The sequence below is a fragment of the Bombyx mori genome, chromosome 1 (genome assembly GCF_030269925.1).
Source record: "Bombyx mori chromosome 1, ASM3026992v2".
NCBI classification, from domain to species: Eukaryota; Metazoa; Arthropoda; class Insecta; order Lepidoptera; family Bombycidae; genus Bombyx; species Bombyx mori.
In genome coordinates, this window is record NC_085107.1 from 20,335,933 (window position 1) to 20,357,690 (window position 21,758).

The 21,758-nt window shown below is 37.4% G+C and overlaps 1 protein-coding gene across 3 annotated transcripts in view; it reads left to right on the plus strand.

Annotated features, from left to right (window-relative positions):
• The window catches only part of Cycb (Cycle like factor b), a 96,168-nt gene that overhangs the window by 53,779 nt on the left and 20,631 nt on the right, over window positions 1-21,758 (plus strand). For all 3 annotated transcript variants that reach the window (NM_001043517.1, XM_062673307.1, XM_021347125.3), the window contains 1 exon segment: window positions 16,115-16,294. In NM_001043517.1, coding sequence (NP_001036982.1) covers window positions 16,115-16,294 — 180 coding nt within the window.

Genomic DNA, 21,758 nt, shown 5'->3' on the forward strand with positions numbered 1-21,758 from the left:
CTCTTATTGGCGAGTTTCTTGAAGCGCAATCATTATCAGCTAACATATTCAACCACAACGAATTTAACAATTGAAGAACAAATTTAATACCAAGAATTAGAGTGCGAAGTTACCGATTTATCGTAGTAGCCAAATCGAAGTTAAATTTCATTAAGTGTATGATTCTGACATCTTTTTTCTAATGCTAATAAATGATATCAATAACAACTGATGCCCGATGTGGATAAGTTCATGTAGTGATGACTAAATTCTCAGGAACAATCCTGATTTGTCAATAGTCTCTATAGCTGCTCGATACCGCAAGACCTCGCACTACGCGACAAGCCGTCTCAAAGCAACGGGATATTTAATTGGAAACTATACGTCATCCTTTCCAACCTCCGCAGTTATATATGATTTCGTGCATGAAAGAAAATATTCTCGGAATGCTTTGTAGAATCCCAGTTACCAGAGTTCTACTCGAATGGTATAAATTATCTTTCTTCGCGATTTCAGAAATTTAAAGATGATGAGGGTTAATGCTTTTACTATAGAGCCATAATTAAAAAGGATCTATCTTTTTAAATAAAACTTCATATTATCTAAGTTGTAATTATATGATTCGTACCTATATTATTATAAATATTTCAATATATTTAGGTATATAACATTTCAAAAATCTAAATCATTGTTACTGAGGCGTGCTGGGTGGTCGGCACTGGTATCACCCTTCTACGTTTCATAGGCGCTCTGGTGCTTTATTGACCCTTTGTGAGGATATGCATTAACTAGACGAGCGAGCTACAGAACGTGACAATTGTTCTCTCTCTTCTCGAACTTACAGTTCCCTCATATTCAATTATGGAATGCCAGGGCTGACAGCGTCCGCTTTTTTCTAGTTAGTATTTGGTTGCGATGAGTCAAGAAAGCCCTACCGATATTCTCGTTTAATTGAGGTTACCGTTTCTTGCCCGACGCTGGGCCACAGCCGCGTCCGCGTCGTTGTATCAAATTCAAATTCAAAATCATTTATTTCAACTTAGATGTCAGTATGTCACACTTGTTGAATGTCAAAATATAAATAACAATGTTAACTCTACCACCGGTTCCAAAAAAAAGCCACAGTCCTGAGAAGAACCGGTGAAACAAACTCAGCGGGCTTTTTTTAATTTTGGTTTTTTCTCATTATTTTTTTTTAAGTAAATAATTGTCTTTAGTGAAACTGTTAAAAACCTTGGCGTTACCTTTAACTCTTTCTTAAGCTGGAATGATCAGGTTAACAATGTTAGCAGCAAAGTTAACTTTGCATTCCATTCACTCAAATGTCTCCAATATTTTTTGCCTTTGGAAACTAAAATTTCTCTTGCCCAAAGTCTCATTTTACCCATTTTGGACTACGCTGATGCTTGCTACTTGGATGCCACTGAGGAGCTTCTCAATAAGCTTGAGCGTTTGCAAAATTTGTGCATCCGTTTTATTTTTGGTCTCAAAAAATATGATCATATTTCTGAATTTCGCAAAAAGCTCAAGTGGCTCCCAGTCCGTTTCCGCAGAAATACTAGAATGTTGTGCTTCCTAGTTAATATCCTACATAATCCTAACTACCCACAATATTTACGTGATCGCTTTACCTATGCCCGTCCCTCCATTGCTCCTTGTAGAACACACATTAAAACTCTCCTCAATTGCCCTGTTCATAAAACACATGCTTACGCAAAATCGTTTTCTGTACAAGCAGTTATACTTTGGAATTCCCTCCCTCCAAGCATACGAGCGTGCAAAACCATAGCAGCATTCAAGAAATCTGTTAAGAAACATTATTTATCCTTACCATCTTAAATAAATTATATATATTTGTATAATGTATTATAATATAAAGTAAGTATATGTGTGTATGTTATATATATGTATGTGTGTGTGTGTGTGTGTGTATTTGTATGTATATATATTGTTTTGTATCTTGTAATATGTATATATTACTATATGTAATGTTTACTGTATGCACTAGGTTTGTGTTCCTAATTCTTCTTTCCTTTTGCGGGCCTACTGGAAGAGATTTCAGCATGAAATAAGTAGTGCCCTTGTACTCTGTATCCTTATTGACGTGTCTTTTCTAACAGCTGTGTGTACAAAATATATTAAATAAAATTAAAATATTTACAGTAAAGAAAAAAACAAGTCAAAAAATACAATTAAAAATAATATTAATAATAATGAAGAATGAAAAGGCCAGGAGCGAACGCCTCATTCCCATCTTAGAGGAAGTGACACGGACCGGTACTAAATACCCATTTCAGGTCCCTGGATTTCTTTGTTGAGAGGTACATACGACGAGGCCACAATCGCGATTGCATTTGTGTCAAAGTATTCAAACAATTCGATATTATCATAGAATTACACACGCTAGTTACACAATCAAAGGGCAGGTTACGTCATACAGCAACACATTACTCAACGGTTGTGTTATCCGACGACCAATATTAACCACGTGTACGTAATACGCTGCATCTGTGTTCTCTACTTGTAAAACTGTAAGGAGAGATGAGAAAAATGGTAATGACCACCAGTGTTAGTGGTGCTAGGGACAATCCCACCAATTTGCCTTAGTGAAACGCTTATTATGTGATGACCAAGACCTATGGATGCAATTTGTTTGTTTGCAACGAAACTTGATAAGTTAGATTAGTTGTTTATGGAGGATTAAGAGGCAATAAACACGACTTCTGTGTCTTGGTCCGTTTTTTCCACGTCAAAACTCCTTGAGATCGGAAAGTCAAGTATTGAAAAGTGAAATATTAAGTTAATAAACATATATTTAAAAAAATACTCGTTGTGGTCTACCCTATAAATAAGATGTAGACCGATGAATGCAGTTTGATCTAACAAGAAGCTTTTATAAAATTTTGTGATTCGTGTTACACGTATATAACGCTTTATCTGAATAGTTAAATGACCAATTTCCCGCCCAGAAAATCTTTTTGACAAATAAAGAGTGATTCTATGATCTAAGAACCCCATCGCCAACAGTCGAACTTTCACAGCGACATGCCAGCCATGGTAACCTAGGGGGTTATACCAGCGTACCAGAAACAGAAGCATTGCGAAGGATACATTTTTTTTAAGTATTATAGTACCGCAAATTGCTTAAAATACTTACAAGAACTAGCAGAATCTCCCTCTTCGAAAGAACTTCACAAGAAACGTGCTTACATACATATTATGTGATCTATGAACGCTTTAATAGGATGATTAGAAAACTGCCTACGTCCTTACATCCTCAGCCACGAGGGTCAATGCTCCGCAACAGCTATGATCGTCTCAACAACGCATTTCCTTGGTCGCAATCGGTTCCAACTAGTTGCAACTTTACATTTGCCTTCCTGTTTCCTCTGCTCAATCGCAGCTCATGCAACTCATTGTTGTCCAATTGATATTATTGATTCATTACTCACCTAGTTTTGTAGCGTCGTTATTGTTAAGATACGTAGTTTTAAAACTGTGACTACACTCACTTTCGAATTAGATACAAAAATCCCCTGCTTTATCTTTTCCGCAATCGGATAACGCATAGCATAAAGATTTAATAACATTGCAATTTAAAGTCATTGTTGAAGCTGACACGTCATTCATACCGGTTTATATATCTATCTATATAGATGTAGCGATTTCTATGGAAAATACCCACATGTACATTTCATCAGATGACAAGCACTTACAATAATATTACAATTACAAACGCACTTTATTATAGTTGAACGGAATTATCCAAGATCTCTTTTTTATACTACCGTGCAATTGAGTAGGATATATCCTATACATATATGAATTTAAATAAAATTCAATTTTCCCTTTAGAATTAACTCCTACGATAGGGTGTACTTAATTCTCTATACCATATTCTAGTGGATCGTTAGAATCACTTGATCTTCGAAATAAAGTAAATTTATAAAAGGATTTTCCCTTTCCTCTTCAATGAATGTAGTGTTTAATATTATAACAATAATGAAACATTAAGTACTGTAATATTTACAAACACATTATATTAGTTGTACAAGACGTAAGCAGCGGCTCGGCTCTGCCCCTGGCATTGCTGAAGTCCATGGGCGACGGTAACCACTCACCATCAGGTGGGCCGTATGCTGTGACTTATCCGCTCGAATAATACTTGAAGGGGTTTTAAGTTAGTGGCGGGTTTTAATTACTTCATACAAACGTGGTCCTCTGTTCTTCTTCCACTGCCCTGGAACTTCACTAAATCCAATATTTTCACATCAGGTAATGTGACCGATATCTACGGCTTACAATTATTGCCCACTAATAAAGTTAAAACTTCTTTGACGCCGTTATGATTTAAAGTCCGAGGATACAGAACTGACATTAAAAATCTCAAACATATATTATTTACTCTATTGTGTTAAAGCTAACGAGATGAGATTTACATAATACTCGTACTTTTGGAGGTTTCACTTTATTATACCGCGTGTGAACTAAACATAACATATTTTTTTATATAATACTAGCGGCCCGCTCCGGCTTCGTTCGAGTCTTTAACAAAAATTTCAAAATAAAAAATTATAATACACACACATCAACCGTTCTATTTGCGTAAGGTTACTAAAAAAAATATTATAAAGATAGTTTGAATTTTATTATTTTAATGAACCTTTATTTTTATTTAAAATATTTTTTTATCAATTTTTTTTTATAATTTTCGTTTTATAAAAAGGTCACACATACAAAACAAAAGCCATTGAATTTATTGAGTCAGAGCTTCCCTGTACACGATATTTGACATTGTTTTATTTTTTAAAATAAAAGAACAACTATTGTGGCATAACTATAACAGTTAAACATATTATACTGTCGCGACACTTTTTGTTTATTCTATCATCGATAGTTTTCGCCGCGCACGCGATGTAAAGAATATTTTAAGTAATTTTTTTACACCTTGGATTACATTATTGGAGTTTTAGTAAGGATCCCTAATTTTTGATAAAAAATAATATAGCCTATGTCACTCGGGAATGGTGTAGCTTCCAAACAGTGAAAGAATTTTTCAAATCGGTTCAGTAGTTTCGGAGACTATTTAATACAAACAAACAAACAAACAAATCTTTCTTCTTTATAATATTAGTATGTGTATAGATGATGAGTCATAATTTCCAAAACTGCCTTTTTTAGTTTCCAGATAGATATCCCTTAAAAGATTGTACGAGCAATACATGTCATAGGCAAGGCCATTTTTTTTTCCAAATAATTATTTTTCGGGGAAATCATCATCATTTCGAGCCGCAGTTAATTAATGCAGTATTTATAGTACGAGTGGCAGTATCAACATCTCTAATGCGAGAGGTCGCACTTTCTAGTCACTATACATATGTACTGCTATAATTTCAGTTTTTCCAAAAGTTGGACGTACCAATGTAAAGTGAACTGAATCCCGAGCTATCATCACGTATCATGATGTGTTTATATTGTCAATGACATGGTGATGGTTTTATTTTAACTGCGTGTGCCCCGTAAACTAATTTAAAACACTTACTTACTTCCTTTTTTTTTTTTTTATGATTGAAGTATTACTGGTGGCCCGTAGGCCTTTCCAGTTTCACCAGGACAGGTGGGCGAGCAAAGGCTCGGCCAGGAGGGGTGGGATTTGCTAACAGCTACCCGAGCGCCTCCGAAGGAGACCTAACAGCTCAAGAGTAGCTGCTTCGCGAATGAATCTACTACCGGATCGGAATCGCGACCCGCTGAGAAGATCCGGCGAGAAACTCAGCGAGCTGATTCATGGGTTAGGTTGCACGGCGAACTCTTTGTCGAGTTCGACGAGTACGGTTACCGAGGTCCCTAAGCCTGCTCCTAGTGTTACAGCTGAAGGCGTCTAATGCAAAAGTTATTGGATCTGATGGATCCGTAAGGACGTGACTTACTTCCTCAACACCGCACTCGGCTTGGTTGATTACATTATTACTTGTGTTCCTATCTGCTGCTATACAAACTTCTAGTTTGACAAGTAAATCATCAATGAGGACATCATTATAAAAATTAAGTGTAGCAGTAGCCTTAAATAACTTCATATTTTGCTTTTGCAACCAGTAGGTAGTTGTGAAAATAAACTCCCAAGCGAGATCGAGTTAAACATTAAATTATAATTATTGATCTAAGAGAAAAATGCAGTATTATTATAAAGAAAATTCTAGCACAACAAAATTTATTAAAAACACAACATCTACAAATCATTATTTAGTTTAATCCAATTCATATAAATAGCAATACAAAGAACGCCATCGTTGCTTTATTGATGTGTATGTGTGTGCGCGTGTGTGTGTGCGTGTGTGCGTGTGTGATAGCGTCGATGCGCGGGTGGTGGAGGGAGGTGGAGGGAGTGCAAGGTCACTGCGCTTCCGCATGCATGATGCACCTGGGTAGTTCCTACTATTTATTGTAAATTACATAAAATTACGTTTACAAAAAATCTTAATAGCTTTGCAAAAGTTAACGACATAAGGATTACTTTGATAACAAAGTGTTTTCTGTACGACTCGTAGGAAAATCGACATTATATTAAGCGAACCACTTTGGGATATTACTCGATATCTACAAGCAGCAAATCGCTTCTACAAGCCCATTCTACAAATTATTATAATAAACATGAAAATCGATTTACGATCGTTGAAACCTTTAAATACTCTGTAGTATTCACTGATATCAAATTCATCGTCTGTTCTGCGTATTTCATTACAAATACATTTACTTAATATAATAAAAGTAAGAAATCCGACAGATGTTGGAGACCATCGAAAGAGGCTTATTATCTCTATTCATATGTATATTATTGTTCATTATCATGTTAATGAAAAAGAATAAGACCGAAGACACAACTTATGTAAAAGACATTTTCGCGAAAAAAAACTATTCATATGTTTTTTTTTTTTTTTTAACTAGCTCCTTGTGTTCATTTGTGCCTTAAGTAAACAGTTTCACTATTTGATTGTTGTTTTGTAAGTAAGAAAAGTGGGTAGTAAGAGAGTAGGCAGGTAATAAGAAAAGATGAATCATCTATACTAATATATGATACATATATCTACAGTTGTTTTTACGGATGTTCCGTTATAATTACTGAACCATGCATCCGATTGACTTGGTATCCATGTAGAAAACACATGTACTTAATGGATAGGCTTATATATAGTATAAGTATAAGATTGATGTACTAATTTCTCTTACTTCGTGAAGTGTCCAGGTATCTAAAGTCGGCCATTGTTTTTGGAAATTTTGGAGTACTCCGTTACTGTATAGTATGTTTATATACACATATTAAGTTTATATAACGAATATAGGAGAACTGAGTTCAAGTGCAAGGTTGAGATTATGTAACCACTAGCGTCGCGTCGCCCGGTACGAGCGCACTGTTCTCATACGACGTACTTACACGCATTCAATTCATTAATAACGCCAGATTACGTTTATTTCTCTATAAAGATAAATAAATATAAAAATATTACAAAGTGCGAAACTAACCTCTGACCGATTCCCTATATAACCTATGTTTAGGTAGATAAAAACAAAATTTTAACATTTGAAGATAAAATATTATATTTCGATTTAGTTTTTAAAAGATAAGTTTGATTGAAAACCAAAATTAAAACTTAATAGTATATTCGTAATCAATAAGAGTTCAATGGCCTGTGATATGTACTAGACAATACGGCTCCCCTTGTCTGTACCTGATGGTCCAATGAATGAGACAGCCGTACAACTGACAGTAACAAAATTTAATTAATCTCTCTCTGCCATAGACGTTCAAATAATTTGATCAAATTGGCTGGCTCAAACAGTTTGATCAAATTGGCATGATCTTCCATGCGATCACACACCTTCACGCAGACTTGAAGCGGCGTCAGTTCAATATCACAGCGGACGAAGAGTTGTTGTGCTTCTTTAAAAATGTCTTTACTTCCATATCGTTCCCTCACTACTGAGGTTCGCGACCACATGTGACCTTCTTCCACTGTGTTCGATTATGGGTGGTATGGACCGCATGGTACAGACTCCCACCAATTGCTTCTCTTACTAGATCTAATCATTATCAAAATGTGTAAAGATGATTAAATATAATGATTAGTGATAAATTTGGGTCACAGTCTGCATTTGGTTCTATTTCTTTCAATTTTTTTATTAGTTTACAATAAGATTATTTCTACTATGGTAGTCTTTATTTTTTATGTTTCATAAACAGAATTCACATTATATTTGTATGAATTCTTCCGCACTTCACGGGAACTTCCGCAACAACAACTGAGCGCTCGCAACACCCACGCTCAAATTTTTAGTCAAATTGCTGGATCAAACAAAAATACGAAAATTCATATTTCCTCAAGCCATTTGACCACTCATTAAATTTGGTCAAAATTTTCCGTAGACATTTATGCCAATTGGATCAAACTGTTCGAACCAGCCAATTTGATCAAATTATTTGAAAGTCTATGGCGGCTATTATCCACTACACTAACACGCCACGAAAACTTACCATAATACAATGAGTTGGCCACCTCGTCTAGGTGGGATTCGAAGAGTCCGTCGACTGCCGAAATAGCGGGCGTTCGTGACGGTTGTTGATTCAAGTCCAACGCAGCCCGCCCTCCCGCTCTGATCCAGTGCACGAGCGGAAATCTGCCCTATTTTTACTGCCTAAGAAAAACTTGGGTATCTTTTCACGTGAGTGTCGTAAAAAAGGCGATTAAGCGATTTGCCGGATAATGGAGAGCAGCCTTCGCCTGAGTGTTATACCAGCGGGCTGCGATCGCCAACCGGAATTACTGTTGGTAGGGTTTATGTGGACAGATACCAGCCTGTCTGTACCAGCCGCGAAGCTGTCCTGCGTTCCGAGTTGAAGGGCAGGATTGCCACTATACAATAACATTGAGACCACAACCTCATGTCTCACGTTATGGTGCCTATGGGCTCCGGTGGGCGTTCGACATTAAATGGACCGTGAGTTCGTCTGTCGGCCTATACGTACATACAATTAAATGAACAAATAAAACTCAAACGTCCAAATTGCGACTCAGAACCCTTTTATTTTATGAAAAACAAGAACAAAGTGGAAATTTATTTTCTTTTTCCACCGTTTTCTTATGTGTTAATGTGTTATACAACGCTGCGGACGAAAACGTGCCACTACCCACTAAGAAGTAATAATTTACATTTTTCCTTACACTTCAATGGGTTAAAACAGAAAGGGTCCTGCCTCTGAAGGAGTTCTTTCTCTACGAGAAGGGTAACTCCACAAGAGAAACAACAAAAACAGGTCATATAACCGTTTCTATTGTATGAAACTTCCACTTTTCCCTATAAACTTTGTGGATCAAAAGAAGTTCTAAGGGCCGGTTTTTCAACCTTCATTTAAATCTACTGAAACTATCACATAGTTACAAGCTAATACATTTATAAGTCCAATTAAAGGTAGAGCATGTTTACATATTTTTCAATATTTAAAACTTCATTTTTCTTACTCCAATTGATTAAAATCTCTATGGTAGATGCTGACTTGTAAAGAGAAAAAAAACATTTAACTATATTACATTATGCGTCTGGTTAATATAAATTTCATTCTCGATAAAAGACAATAAGTGTCCCGTTTGTAAATGTACTTAATTGACTGTACAATTTAAAATAAATTCTAGTTTTTGTGAACAAAGGCATAGAACAAGGCAGGCATTGAAATATCACAATATTCTTCACACAATTTTTCAAACAATAATTTGAATACTTATATAAATTACCAGAAATAATTTCCAAGTTCGTATAATTCCCCACAAAAAAATATAAACAACCTACAAATGACTCAAAACCACCCAGTTCTTAGAGCACTTTCAATATTATTGTTTGAAAGCACAAATAGATTAGATTATAATTAAAACACGTATTCACATCTCGAGGTTGGTGCAGTGCGTTCATGTAATATCGACAACAGTGCACTCGTGACGTCATCGCGACAATCGCACTTTACAAGAACACCATTAAAATTTCAAGGTTAAATATAAAACACCACGCTTACATGTACTTATATGAACAACGCCACAATTATTGCAGATTCGTCCATTTCCTTAACGTACATTTTGTTGTGCATTGGCATATAGGTTTCTATGCTACCTGCAGCTTTCTATTTTGTCTTTGTAATCTTCATGTGGTGCTGGAGACGAATGTTTCTGAATCTCCATTCTTCCAGAACTCGACATTAAGCAGCGTCTTTCAGTGCTAGTGTATGGGCGCATACTATAATTTTTTGGACATATCTCCCGACGAGGAAATGACTACATAAAGTGCCTTGTCCTTCAGGACAAAGTAGAAGGCACCAGACCGTGTGGAAGGTTGCCCATGCGATGGACCGACCAAGTTATGTCGGCAGTTGGCGGTTGTTTGCATGAGTGTACCAGGCTCACCACAAACCGGCAAAAGTGGCGATTTCTCGTGAGGCGCATAACATCTGCCCACAGCAATGACACTGAATGACGACCACGACCTCTCTGACAACAGTGATACGACAAATGATTTTCATCATCATCATATCGGCCGTAAGTTTGACGGGTAGACGTGCCACGTACGGCTCACTGCAGAACTGCTACAGATTTCGAGTTCTGTAATCTTGTGAACGCTTGAATTCAACCTAATAAAAATCTAGATGTGTTTTAACCCTTTTGAACCTAACTACCGTTGCTTCTAAATATCTTCTTCTATATATGTATATATATATATATATATATATATATATATATATATGTGTGTGTTTTTTTTATTGCATCTAAGCAATAATGAGCTCACAGCCCACCTGGTGTTAAGTGGTTACTGGAGCCCATAGACATCTAGACATCTACAACATAAATGCGCCACCCACCTTGAGATATAGGTTCAAAGGTCTCAAGTATAGTCATAATTTTAGATGTCGTAGACCTGTCTCCCCAAGATGTGTTTGTCATCAGGATAATATAATATATGTACCAAATACTATATTAACACATAAATACAATAGAGTAACAGGTGGCGCTCATTACAGACTTCGGTAGCCCTTTTTTAGGGCAGCTTAGTGCTACGATAATATATATTTTTTAGTTGATCTACATTAATCTTTCATTCTTTTTGTTCTATCGTTAAAGCGCTAGTTCCTCCTACTTGATAGCACTTTTGCCATTTAAAGAGAAAACGAAACCATAAAACCACATCCGAGACAATTTAAAAGCTTTATTTCTCTTGTACTGGATGCTGTGCGTAATGAGTACGAGCGTAAATACAGTTTAATGACTTTTGTGTTTACAATAAAATGAGACCTTTTATTTCTATGTTTTGATTCTTCAACAATGCAGTTGTAATGGAAGTGACTTTTTGTGATTTTTCAAATTGTTAAATTGAATATCGCATACGTCATAAACCTTTAAATATATATACTGATGATGATGATACATACTGATATAGATATAAACAGCCAGACGCTGAGCAAATAAATATATTCGTCAAATGAATGAAGTCGGGATCGAGCCATTTCGATAGTAAGAATAGTGACCTATTGCGTTAATCTTTAGACGGCCAAGGTATAAAGAGCATTATGAATACTCACCTACTACAGCAGAAAATACAATACAAAATCATCAGCTGATCAGTGACTTAGTTATTTAGCTAGCAACCTTTTATTGCATCCGTCTCAGCGAAGGTTTAGTCTTGGAGAGCAAGGGGAAGGCTCACGCTATGGATTTTTACTTTTCTTCATTTCATGTTATGAATAACTTTTCCAACATTAAACCGGTTGCTGCTATTTATTTATGTATTTATTTATGTATCTTCAAATGTGCTTTATTAGTATTATCTGTAAACACATAGGTACCATGTCTTTTCATTACTTGATTGTCACGATACGCCCAGAAGATCTCTCAAGGTTGTGTATTTGATATGTCGACAAATAAATTAATAAATTTAATACTGATCACAACTTTTAAGCACACTCAAATCATCTCACAATATATTTCATGCGAATAAATATTTATTAAGTTAATATTTTAAAGTGTGTATGTGTATAAGGCGCAGTAAAAGCCTTTTTTTTCGTTTATTTCTTTTTTGCCGAATATTTCTCCACTTTATTACTATTAAATAAAAATAAGAAAAACAGCTACAATTCAAATAGTACTCTTATCAGTTAGTATCTCTATTATTGTTGAAAGTTTTAATAGCCACCCATCGCACTAAAAATATGGCCTCTTTTTGAGTAATACACCTGTTGCATCCTTTAGTTTACTATTGACTCTATCTAGCAAGTTCTATAATATTGACATGGATTATGTTTTTTTTTTGACAATACTGAGGAGACGTACCTACTCTTTAGTTTCGACATTTATTGATATAAATATTTATGAAGCCGACAGATTACTCGGTTGTAATAATTATGTTATTATTCAAATTAGTTTTTCCATATTTGATCGCACGTTACGAGTACATTAGGCGCCTTAAAAGTTAGGCCCAACCGCTTCCAATTTAGTCTGAAATTCCAATGTTTCTCGTGAAAGAAATGCATACTACAGCTGGAGCATGAACTAAATCTTTTACTAATTATGTAAGCAAACGGAGTAATACAAAGCCGATAAGCCAAATATTGTTCGTGATAACAAACCGCTTACGCCAATAGTTTGTGGAACACGGAAGTTTCTGTGTTGGTGCACACCCTGTATGTTGTGTTAAAGCTAAAAACTGACTTGTAAACTAATATTAAGTTACGAGTCGTTTGTATACATTCCCAATGAAATAAAATTTCGCTTATATCTCTAAATGGACTTCAAATGTAATACCACTTTCAAAAGATTCTTGCTTTGGAAAATTAATATTACTCGTTTATATGATTACCCTTAGACTCGTAATTTCATTGGTTATTAGATCACTGGCGGTCAAGTTGTGATTTCGAAAATTAAACTGTTTGAGAGTTGAAGCCATGCAGGGGTTCGCCCTCTTTCATCTCTCACATTGGGCTTAAACTTTTCAAAATGTCAATGTTTTGAGTCAAACTCTGTATTACGAGTATTTATATATACCTACATATTATATGACTTGAAGAAATGTAATTGACATGCATTTTTTGCGTATTCTTCTTTTTTGTCTTTTTGTTTTAAACGAATATTTAAAAAAATCTAACCTTAGAATAGAAATTGAATTTGATGTTTACAAAATTGAATTAAATATTTACAAAATAAAAAAAAAACCTATAATAAACCATATATGTATATGAACTCAAGTTCAAAAACTATTATTTTTAATTCAAAATAAAATATTTTTAATGAATCGATATTGGCCTAGAAATATTGACATTTGAGACAGCCACTTATAACACCATTGACGCTTCGATCTCAAACAGAGTCAAAGTTCGAAGATTGCTGCATTCTCATTCATAAGCCTTTGTAACGACTTCTTAAAAAAATAAGCCGTATGCAACTAATTAGAACGAAATAGTAGTTTTAGACTATTATTTAGTAGTAATCATCGTTATTCCTCCACGTATAACGTGACTGTTGGTAGCTACACTGTCGTCTGGAGGCCGAAGACTCATATTAAGTTCTCATATTAATAGCCAAATGCTCTCTTCTGTAGGAGTGTGTTTTAGTACAAAGGTCCATAATAAGGAATCCTAACGCTAATCGGAAGCATTCAGACAGAAATAAGCAGACGATGCACGGCAGTAGAATTTGTGCGACCTAACCATGTCCTACTACGATTAATGGACCCAAAAAAAAGCTGGTTCCGTTTGATTTTACTACTAAATGTTATTCCTTTATCGACCATCGCGGAAGCCGTACAAGTTTCGCATTCGCTACATAATCCGCGGGCTGACTGATAGTCTTTGTCTCATAGAAAAGCCAATTATAAATGACTGCGAGCCAACGACAAATATAAAATCTGTTCGGAAACAAGGAAGTTATAAGTGGTTTAATTTTATCTTTTTTTTTTGCTTACCTAATCGTTGGTAGTCTTGGGGATTAATCCAAATATACGCGGACGGGTAGGTGAGCTCACGGGATCACCCTGTGAGAACTTTCTATCACTAGCCATGGCAAGAGCAGTGCTTCGGTAAATCTACCACGGAATCGAAAACGCGACCCTCTGAGAAGATTCGATAAGACATTTAATGGTTCCACATCCAAAACCGCATTCGACGAGTTCGACGAAAACGGTGACCGGTGCTTGAGGGTCCGAAAAGAACCGAGTGTGGATCGGGAGGATCCGAAACGACGTACTTAGGATGACGGCAACTTTGTGTTGCCCCATCGCCTGGGTCAGATATCTTATTACAGGCCACGATAAAGATGTTATCGAGTCACGCAGATTTTTGAAGAAGCGTTCTGACGCTGTCTTCAGACACTTCCATTCCATCATCCATCCATATATCCATTAATTAGAGGTCCCCGTGACGATCTACATTCCTTATTTCATTAATTACACTCTAAATTTAACAATGACGTCAATATTCGCGTTCATTTTATAAAATGTATACCAAATTATTCGTGAAAAGGATATACCTTCCATGATCGCCACTACTTCGATAAGGCTAACCGTCATGATAAACGCCTTATCGTTGCCGCCGCTGACTAGTCCCCGATTCCTTCTCACGCATGAGCTAGCTGCGCTCGTGGCGTCTTGCCGACATACCCTCGCTTAGAATTTTATCATTATTAAGATCTGCTCGCAAAATCGCAAATACAAGGAGAAAAATATCACCTAAACGGAAAAGATTTCTTTGCAGAGCATTAGGCATTATACAATTTGAGTGGGCTATGATTTCAGAGACGCATAAATACCTTTTTTCCCCTACCTCAGCTCACTCTGTAGCAGTGCACCTTCACTGAAAGTGAAAAAGTGCGCAGTGAAAGAGAAATCAACACTGGAATACAGATGTACTTTATACACTGAACCTATATGGAATCAATAATCATTCCGACCGAGTTTCAATTCACGGAACGAATTCACTGTAAGAAACAAGTGTGAGCTGTGAATACGTGGAGTGCTTACTTTATAAAATAGTTTAGTATAGTTGTGGTAAATTGCCAACATCCACTGTTTAATATCCCGTTTATTTCAAACGAAGCCGCAGCGCTTATAGCCTATATTTGAGTCCGGTCGACCTCGAAAGTTAACGACCTAGTTGCGGGGTCTGTACTCGTGCGACTTCTTAAAGACCTTCAGAGCACAGCGTGCGGGACGCGGCAGGGGTGCCTTACTAAGCCTTATTGGTTAAGCTTGGGGGAGGCGGGGCTCCCAAACAAACGGCCGTTAGTTTCAGCTATGCGCCTCGCGCCGGAACGTTGCCTTTCTAGTTTACAGTTTATTTAATTAACATCTATTGTATTGGTCGGCAATGCCGAAGGAGATCGATGAGCGGGGCTACCTCAGGATGACGCAGGACTGGTTAGTTTGTCAATCTGCATGTTAAATGTAATCATTACTATCAAACACATGAGTGCTTCGTGGCAGAAAAGCGTGAACGGTGCTATCAACTCGAGTTTTTATTTTTATTGCTTAGATGTGTGGACGAGCTCACAGCCAACCTGGTGTTAAGTGGTTACTGGAGCCCATAGATATCTACAACGTAAATGCGCCACACACCTTGAGATATAAGGTCTCAGTATAGTTACAACGGCTGCCCCACCCTTCAAACCGAAACGCATTACTGCTTCACGGCAGAAATAGGCAGGGTGGTGGTACCTACCCGCGCGGGCTCACAAGAGGTCCTACCACCAGTAATTACGCAAATTATAATTTTGCGGGTTTGATTTTTATTACACGATGTTATTCCTTCATCGTGGAAGTCAATCGTGAACATTTGTTGAGTACGTATTTCATTAGACTAATTGGTACCCGCCTGAGATTCGAACACCGGTGCATCGCTCAACACGAATGCACCGGACGTCTTATCGCTTAGGCCACGACGACTTCAAGAAAGTTAAAGAAATAGTTAGTCGAGGAATACTACGGGCTTATAGTAGCTTGAGGAAGACAGAGTTTCAGTCACATATCCTGATTCATCAACCTATCAACACTTTACCCTCCATTTGCTAAACGTAAATATGGTATCAGATGATTAATACTCCCTTGTTTGTTTCAGTGCGAACCCGAGTGCGATACAGGCGTATGAGATGACACCGGAAGGGGGCGTGGGGTTGGGCGGCGCGTGCGCCGACTCGGCCGGCGCCCTCATCACCCCGCACCCTCCCCTTCATCATCCAGTGCCGCAGACCTCACAGCAACTCCATCATGATCCGCGGAAAACAAAACCCAATCACTAGTGAGTAAATCTACAGCTATTCAGAGTCATCTATCTAAGTTTTAAGTCCACCCACATCGGATACGTTAATCTACCCTCAAATTGAACATATCTAGAGATAATACGATGGTAAGACGTGACGATTTAAAGAGCCTTCACAGCCTACTGAAATAAAACTTTGATTTTGATTTAGTATCTCTTTCACGTCAACTAATCGATCGTCGACAGCGTAAGTGTCACAAGATGAGATAAAGAACAGTTGTTAGCCAGTAAATAAACTAAGTGTTAATGGACGTATTTAAAACCGGTGGTCGGGTTTATTTTATTAAGTTTTGACATTCAGCAGTTGAAATAACTGATTTTATTATTCGAATTAGTAATTCATCTTCGGATGTATCTTCATAAAAAGACAGATCATCGGTCTGCGGTCGCCTCGGCTGGCCGACTGTGCGCAGTCGTCTAGACGTTACCTCCAGCCGGCTCCACGCGTCATCTTAAGATAATTCGCGCATGTCTAAACTTAAAGTTCTCCATAATTCAATTCGTGTTGATACAGTATTTATACGTAATACATGACGATTTGGGTTACCTTTAATATTTCCAACGAATATCAAATAAAAAAGAAATAGAAAGTACTCATTTGGAGTGTATGATTTTTGTTTTTGTATAATATGTTTCACCGAGGTTGAGTTTTGAGTATTGAAATTATTTTCATTTAGATTTATATATTAGATAAAACGCCTTTATGTTGCTGACCTACCGTTCAATCTCGCTGTAAAACTTAAAAATTTCAAAGACTTGAAAAATAATGAAATGATCCACATCTTTACACAGCCAGCTTACTTTGGCCAAAGGAAACACCCAAGGCAAGAACGCGATGTTATCATGGGTCGCTACGCCTGTCACTTTTTTATTCATTGCATCGATGTGTGAACGAATTTATATGTGTTGTCTTCACCGGCGCACATAAACGTCACAACATAGATAGACTTCGCCCACTAGCTTGTGGTCGAAATCTAAGAAACGCATTGTGCAACGGCTGTCCCACCTTTCAAGCCGGAACGCATTATTGCCTCTCGTTAGAAATAGGCAGCGTGGTGGTATCCACCAGTGCGACCTCACAATATGCTCTGCCACCCGTAAATACCAGTTGGCGATTGCAGTATACTGGTATGATACGCTCCTGTCCATTTTCCGGGAATTTCCTCAATCATGTTTTGCGACACCCACGAGAAGAGATCGGGTTGAAGGAACAGCCGTTGTTATAATTTATATATCTTCGTAATGGGTATACGTGACATCTGGTGGTTTGCTTCCAAGCACACGTATATACCTACTTTACACCTCATCTTCATATCGACTCCATGGTGACTAGGTTTCCTGCAAATCAATCTTATTTATACTTATTATTTTCATTAAGCATGAATATTCGTACGTGTCACATACACTCCACTAATCAACGCATTTTTACGTATGCCTCTTTTGTCGTTATTTGTGACATACTTTAATTGTTAGTGTTGTCGTTTTGTACTCCATCATTGGTAATTGTTGAACGCGAAAGAGATTGCAAGACAGGGAATGGAAATATATCTTAAACGTGTAATATAAACAATATGTTTACTTTTTAATTTAAGTTATGTTCCCTTTATTGAATTTTTTTACAATATAATATAAAGGCACGTACGACTCCGTGCAAAGATCAAATATTATCTCAAACGGCTAACATAAGTAACTTCTACTATATCGTTCCCTCACTACTGAGGATCGCGACCACATGTGACGTTCTTCCACTGTGTTCGATCATGAGTGGTATGGACCGCATGGTACAGACTACCACCAAGTGCTCCTCTTACTAGATCTGACCATCCGGCTGGTGTTCTGCCCACGGCGCGCTTGCCCTCTTTGCGACTCGCAATTATGAGCTTCTCTAATTCATGTCTGGCAGACCGCATGATTTGTCCGAAGAAACTCATAACACGTTTCCGACAGATGGAAGAGAGCCTTTTTCAGATGTTTAACTTCCTTAGAATGGACTCGTTAGTTCTCATGGCAGTCCACGGTATAAGTAACATAAGCATACAAAAAAAAATCAAAGATTAACGATTTCATTTTTAAAACTCGCAACTCAGAAACGTCAAATCAGAAACGACTTATACTCGTACAACTGGCTAACAAAAGTAGAAGGAAAATAGAACAGTTCTTACTCATAAAATATCAATAAACTCAACAAGTCTCGAACAGGGCTCCCTTTGCGATTACAACATGGAACGTCGTGATTTTCCGGTACTCGAATGGTGTAGGCGATAAAAGGGGCAATTAGTTTTGAAAATGTTAAGGGATTTCTAAACAGGTTGCTACGGTAACCGCCCCACGCCACCCATTAGGTTCAATCCGGCTATAACGCGACGATTTTTTTGAAAAGAAGCAACCCTAAAATATTCCTCCTAAATAGAACCTTTTGATGTTCTATTGTGGTAAATATAAATTTCACGGTTCGAAACGATTTGATCGGCCTAGCAGCTATCCGCATACACAGTGTAAGTCTCCTTAATTGAGTTTTGTTGTTTAAATATCTCAATGAATAAGTTTGACAAATTCGAATCATATTTTTTAAGAGTGAAACAAAATCAAATGATGACTCATATTTTAGATTCACAAATACACCCTGTTTCTAACAGACTGTGCAAATTGTGTAAAAAAGTAATGACTGTATCTTCTACATCAACCCTAAGCTCCCCAAAGCTGAGCGATTGTCGATTGCGACATTTCTCATCCAGTAGGGCAACGAATGCCCCAATATACGAGCTGATATCGAATACAAGAGCGTCCACTGCGTGTGTTGAATCAAACTGACCGCTGGTTGCCACCCACCAAGCTTCAATTCCATCGGAAGAGTGGCTATACTACCCTTTAGGCCGAAACGCTCATAAGTCTTCACTTAATTCGTGATAGAAATGATTGAACTCAACTAGTTTTACTTGTGTTTAGCTCGAGGTTCCGGAAGTTCAATTTTTTCTGATTCCATTCCATAGTACCGGAGACCTAGTTTACGGCCGATTAGTTATTTTAGCTAATAAGCGCAGATAATAAGGATGAACTATGCTACGATGTCAGGTACGCGATGTTAAAAACGGGATAAAGGGATCATCTCGAAACACTTCCACAGAGCACTCCCCATGGAACGTATGGTACAAAACACAGAGAGAAACGAAATCCTTCCATAGACCCAGAGCTTCCATCGAACCGTGAGAACAGAATTATCGACCATCAGAACTATCCTTTTCTATATGGAGTCAAATAGAAGTATACGTAGTACAATATAAGTAGTACTTGAGAGCACCGGCTCGGAAATGGGAGCAGTATTCCACGCGAGGGCTTGTGGCAAGATTGATCTCTGGAATCTACTACTACTACTACTATGGATGAACGCAGCACATCTAGGTAGTGCTGATGAGCTGCGCTCTATAGTGCGGTGGCAAAAAGAAAATGTTTCCGTATTGAACATAAATATCCTAGGAGATACAGAGAGAAACAAAGTATCTTTGTATAGTCAAATATTCCAAACGATTCATAACATACTTAGTCTGGCCATAAATACTGTTACAATTAAAAATAAACAAAATATTACATTTGAATTTGAAATCTGTCATTTTTATATGATTGCTCATTGAGTTTTCTCATTTTGGCGCCAATACATTGTACAATAATTTGCGATATTAAAATAGAGTGGGGTGACAAAGAGAACCGAATCGCTGTGATTGCATTACGAGGGCTGCACTAAAAGTATCGGGAATGGAATATTTCCACTGTTCCTGTCATATTAAAATCTTTTTAATTGAAAACTCCTTGGTTTTAAAAATCGAATACCATTTATTTATTTTAGAAAAAGATTCTCGGTCTTGTCACGAGGTTTTGTCAAACTTGTTTAGTCGTTGAGAAAATGGAATTGACTCAAGAAAATTCAAGAGCGATGATTTATTATGACTTTCGAAGTGGTTTAATACAAAAACAGTGTGTTGACCGGATGATTTCTGCATTTGGTGATGAAGCCCCATCCAAAACCACAATTTATCGCTGGTTTGCTGAGTTTCAACGTGGTCGTGTCAAGCTCAGTGATAATCCCCGTCAAGGTCGTCCAAAAACTGCAGTCACCCAAGAAAACGTTGATGCTGTGTGTAAGCTGATTGAAGAAGATCGACATGTGACATACTGCGAAATTCAGGCAACTTTAGACATTGGCATGAGTCAAATACAAATAATCTGGCATGAACAATTAGGTGTAAAAAAGTTGTTTTCCCGATGGATACCGCATTCGCTCTGTGAAGAGCAAAAAGCGGCTCGCGTTACTTGGTGCTTCAGAACTCTCGAAAGATTCCACGCAGGATCCTCAAATGCTGTATACAACATTGTATCAGGTGACGAATCCTGGATATACGCGTATGAACCCGAAACAAAAAACCAGTCACGAGTTTGGGTGTTCGAAAATAAGTTAAAGACAACAAAAATTGTTCGTTCACGGAGTCTTGCAAAAAAAATAGTGGCCACGTTTGTCTCCAAAACCGGCCATGTTACGACTATTCCTCTTGAGGGACAAAGAACGGTTAATGCAGAATGGTATGCTAGCATTTGTTTGCCACAGGTCGCTTCTGAACTCCGTAAAGAGAACTGCAACCGCCGCATCATCCTCCATCACGACAATGCGAGTTCTCACACCGCGCACAGAACAAAAGAGTTTTTAGAGCAAGAAAACATAGGATTATTAGACCATCCGCCGTACAGCCCCGACCTAAGCTCTAATGATTTCTATACTTTCCCTAAAATAAAGAGTAAATTGCGTGGACAGAGATTATCATCACCTGAAGAAGCTGTGGACGCCTACAAAACGGCCATTTTGGAGACCCCAACTTCCGAATGGAATGGTTGCTTCAATGATTGGTTCTATCGTATGGAAAAATGTGTGAAATTTCGCGGAGAATACTTCGAAAAGCAATAAATACATTTTTAAATAGTAATGTTGTGTCACTTCGTTAATTCCCGAAATTTTCCGTGCCGCCTAGGTACACAAAGTAGGTACGGAGCCAAATGCAATTTTTAAAACTCCGCACGCTTGGTATTAGTAAAATGTTTGTGTACCGGGCTATTAGTAGGTGCAATGAGACTTCCTCTGTTTGTGACAGAAAACGATCTGGCCGTAACGTAGTGTTCGTACGAAAAAGGTGGTCAAAGCAGTAAGGGAAAGAATTCGAAGAAATCTTGTCCGAAAGCAAAAGATTTTATCTCGGGAGATGAAGATAGCACCTAGAACCATGTCGTGTATTTTAAAAGATGACTTAGGACTTGCAGCCTATAAGAGACGTACTGGTAATTTCTTAACTGATAATTTTAAAGAGAATAGGGTGGTAAAATCGAAACAACTACTGAAGCGGTACGCAAAGGGAGGTCATAGAAAATTTTTGTTTACGAATGAGAATTTTTTTACAATTGA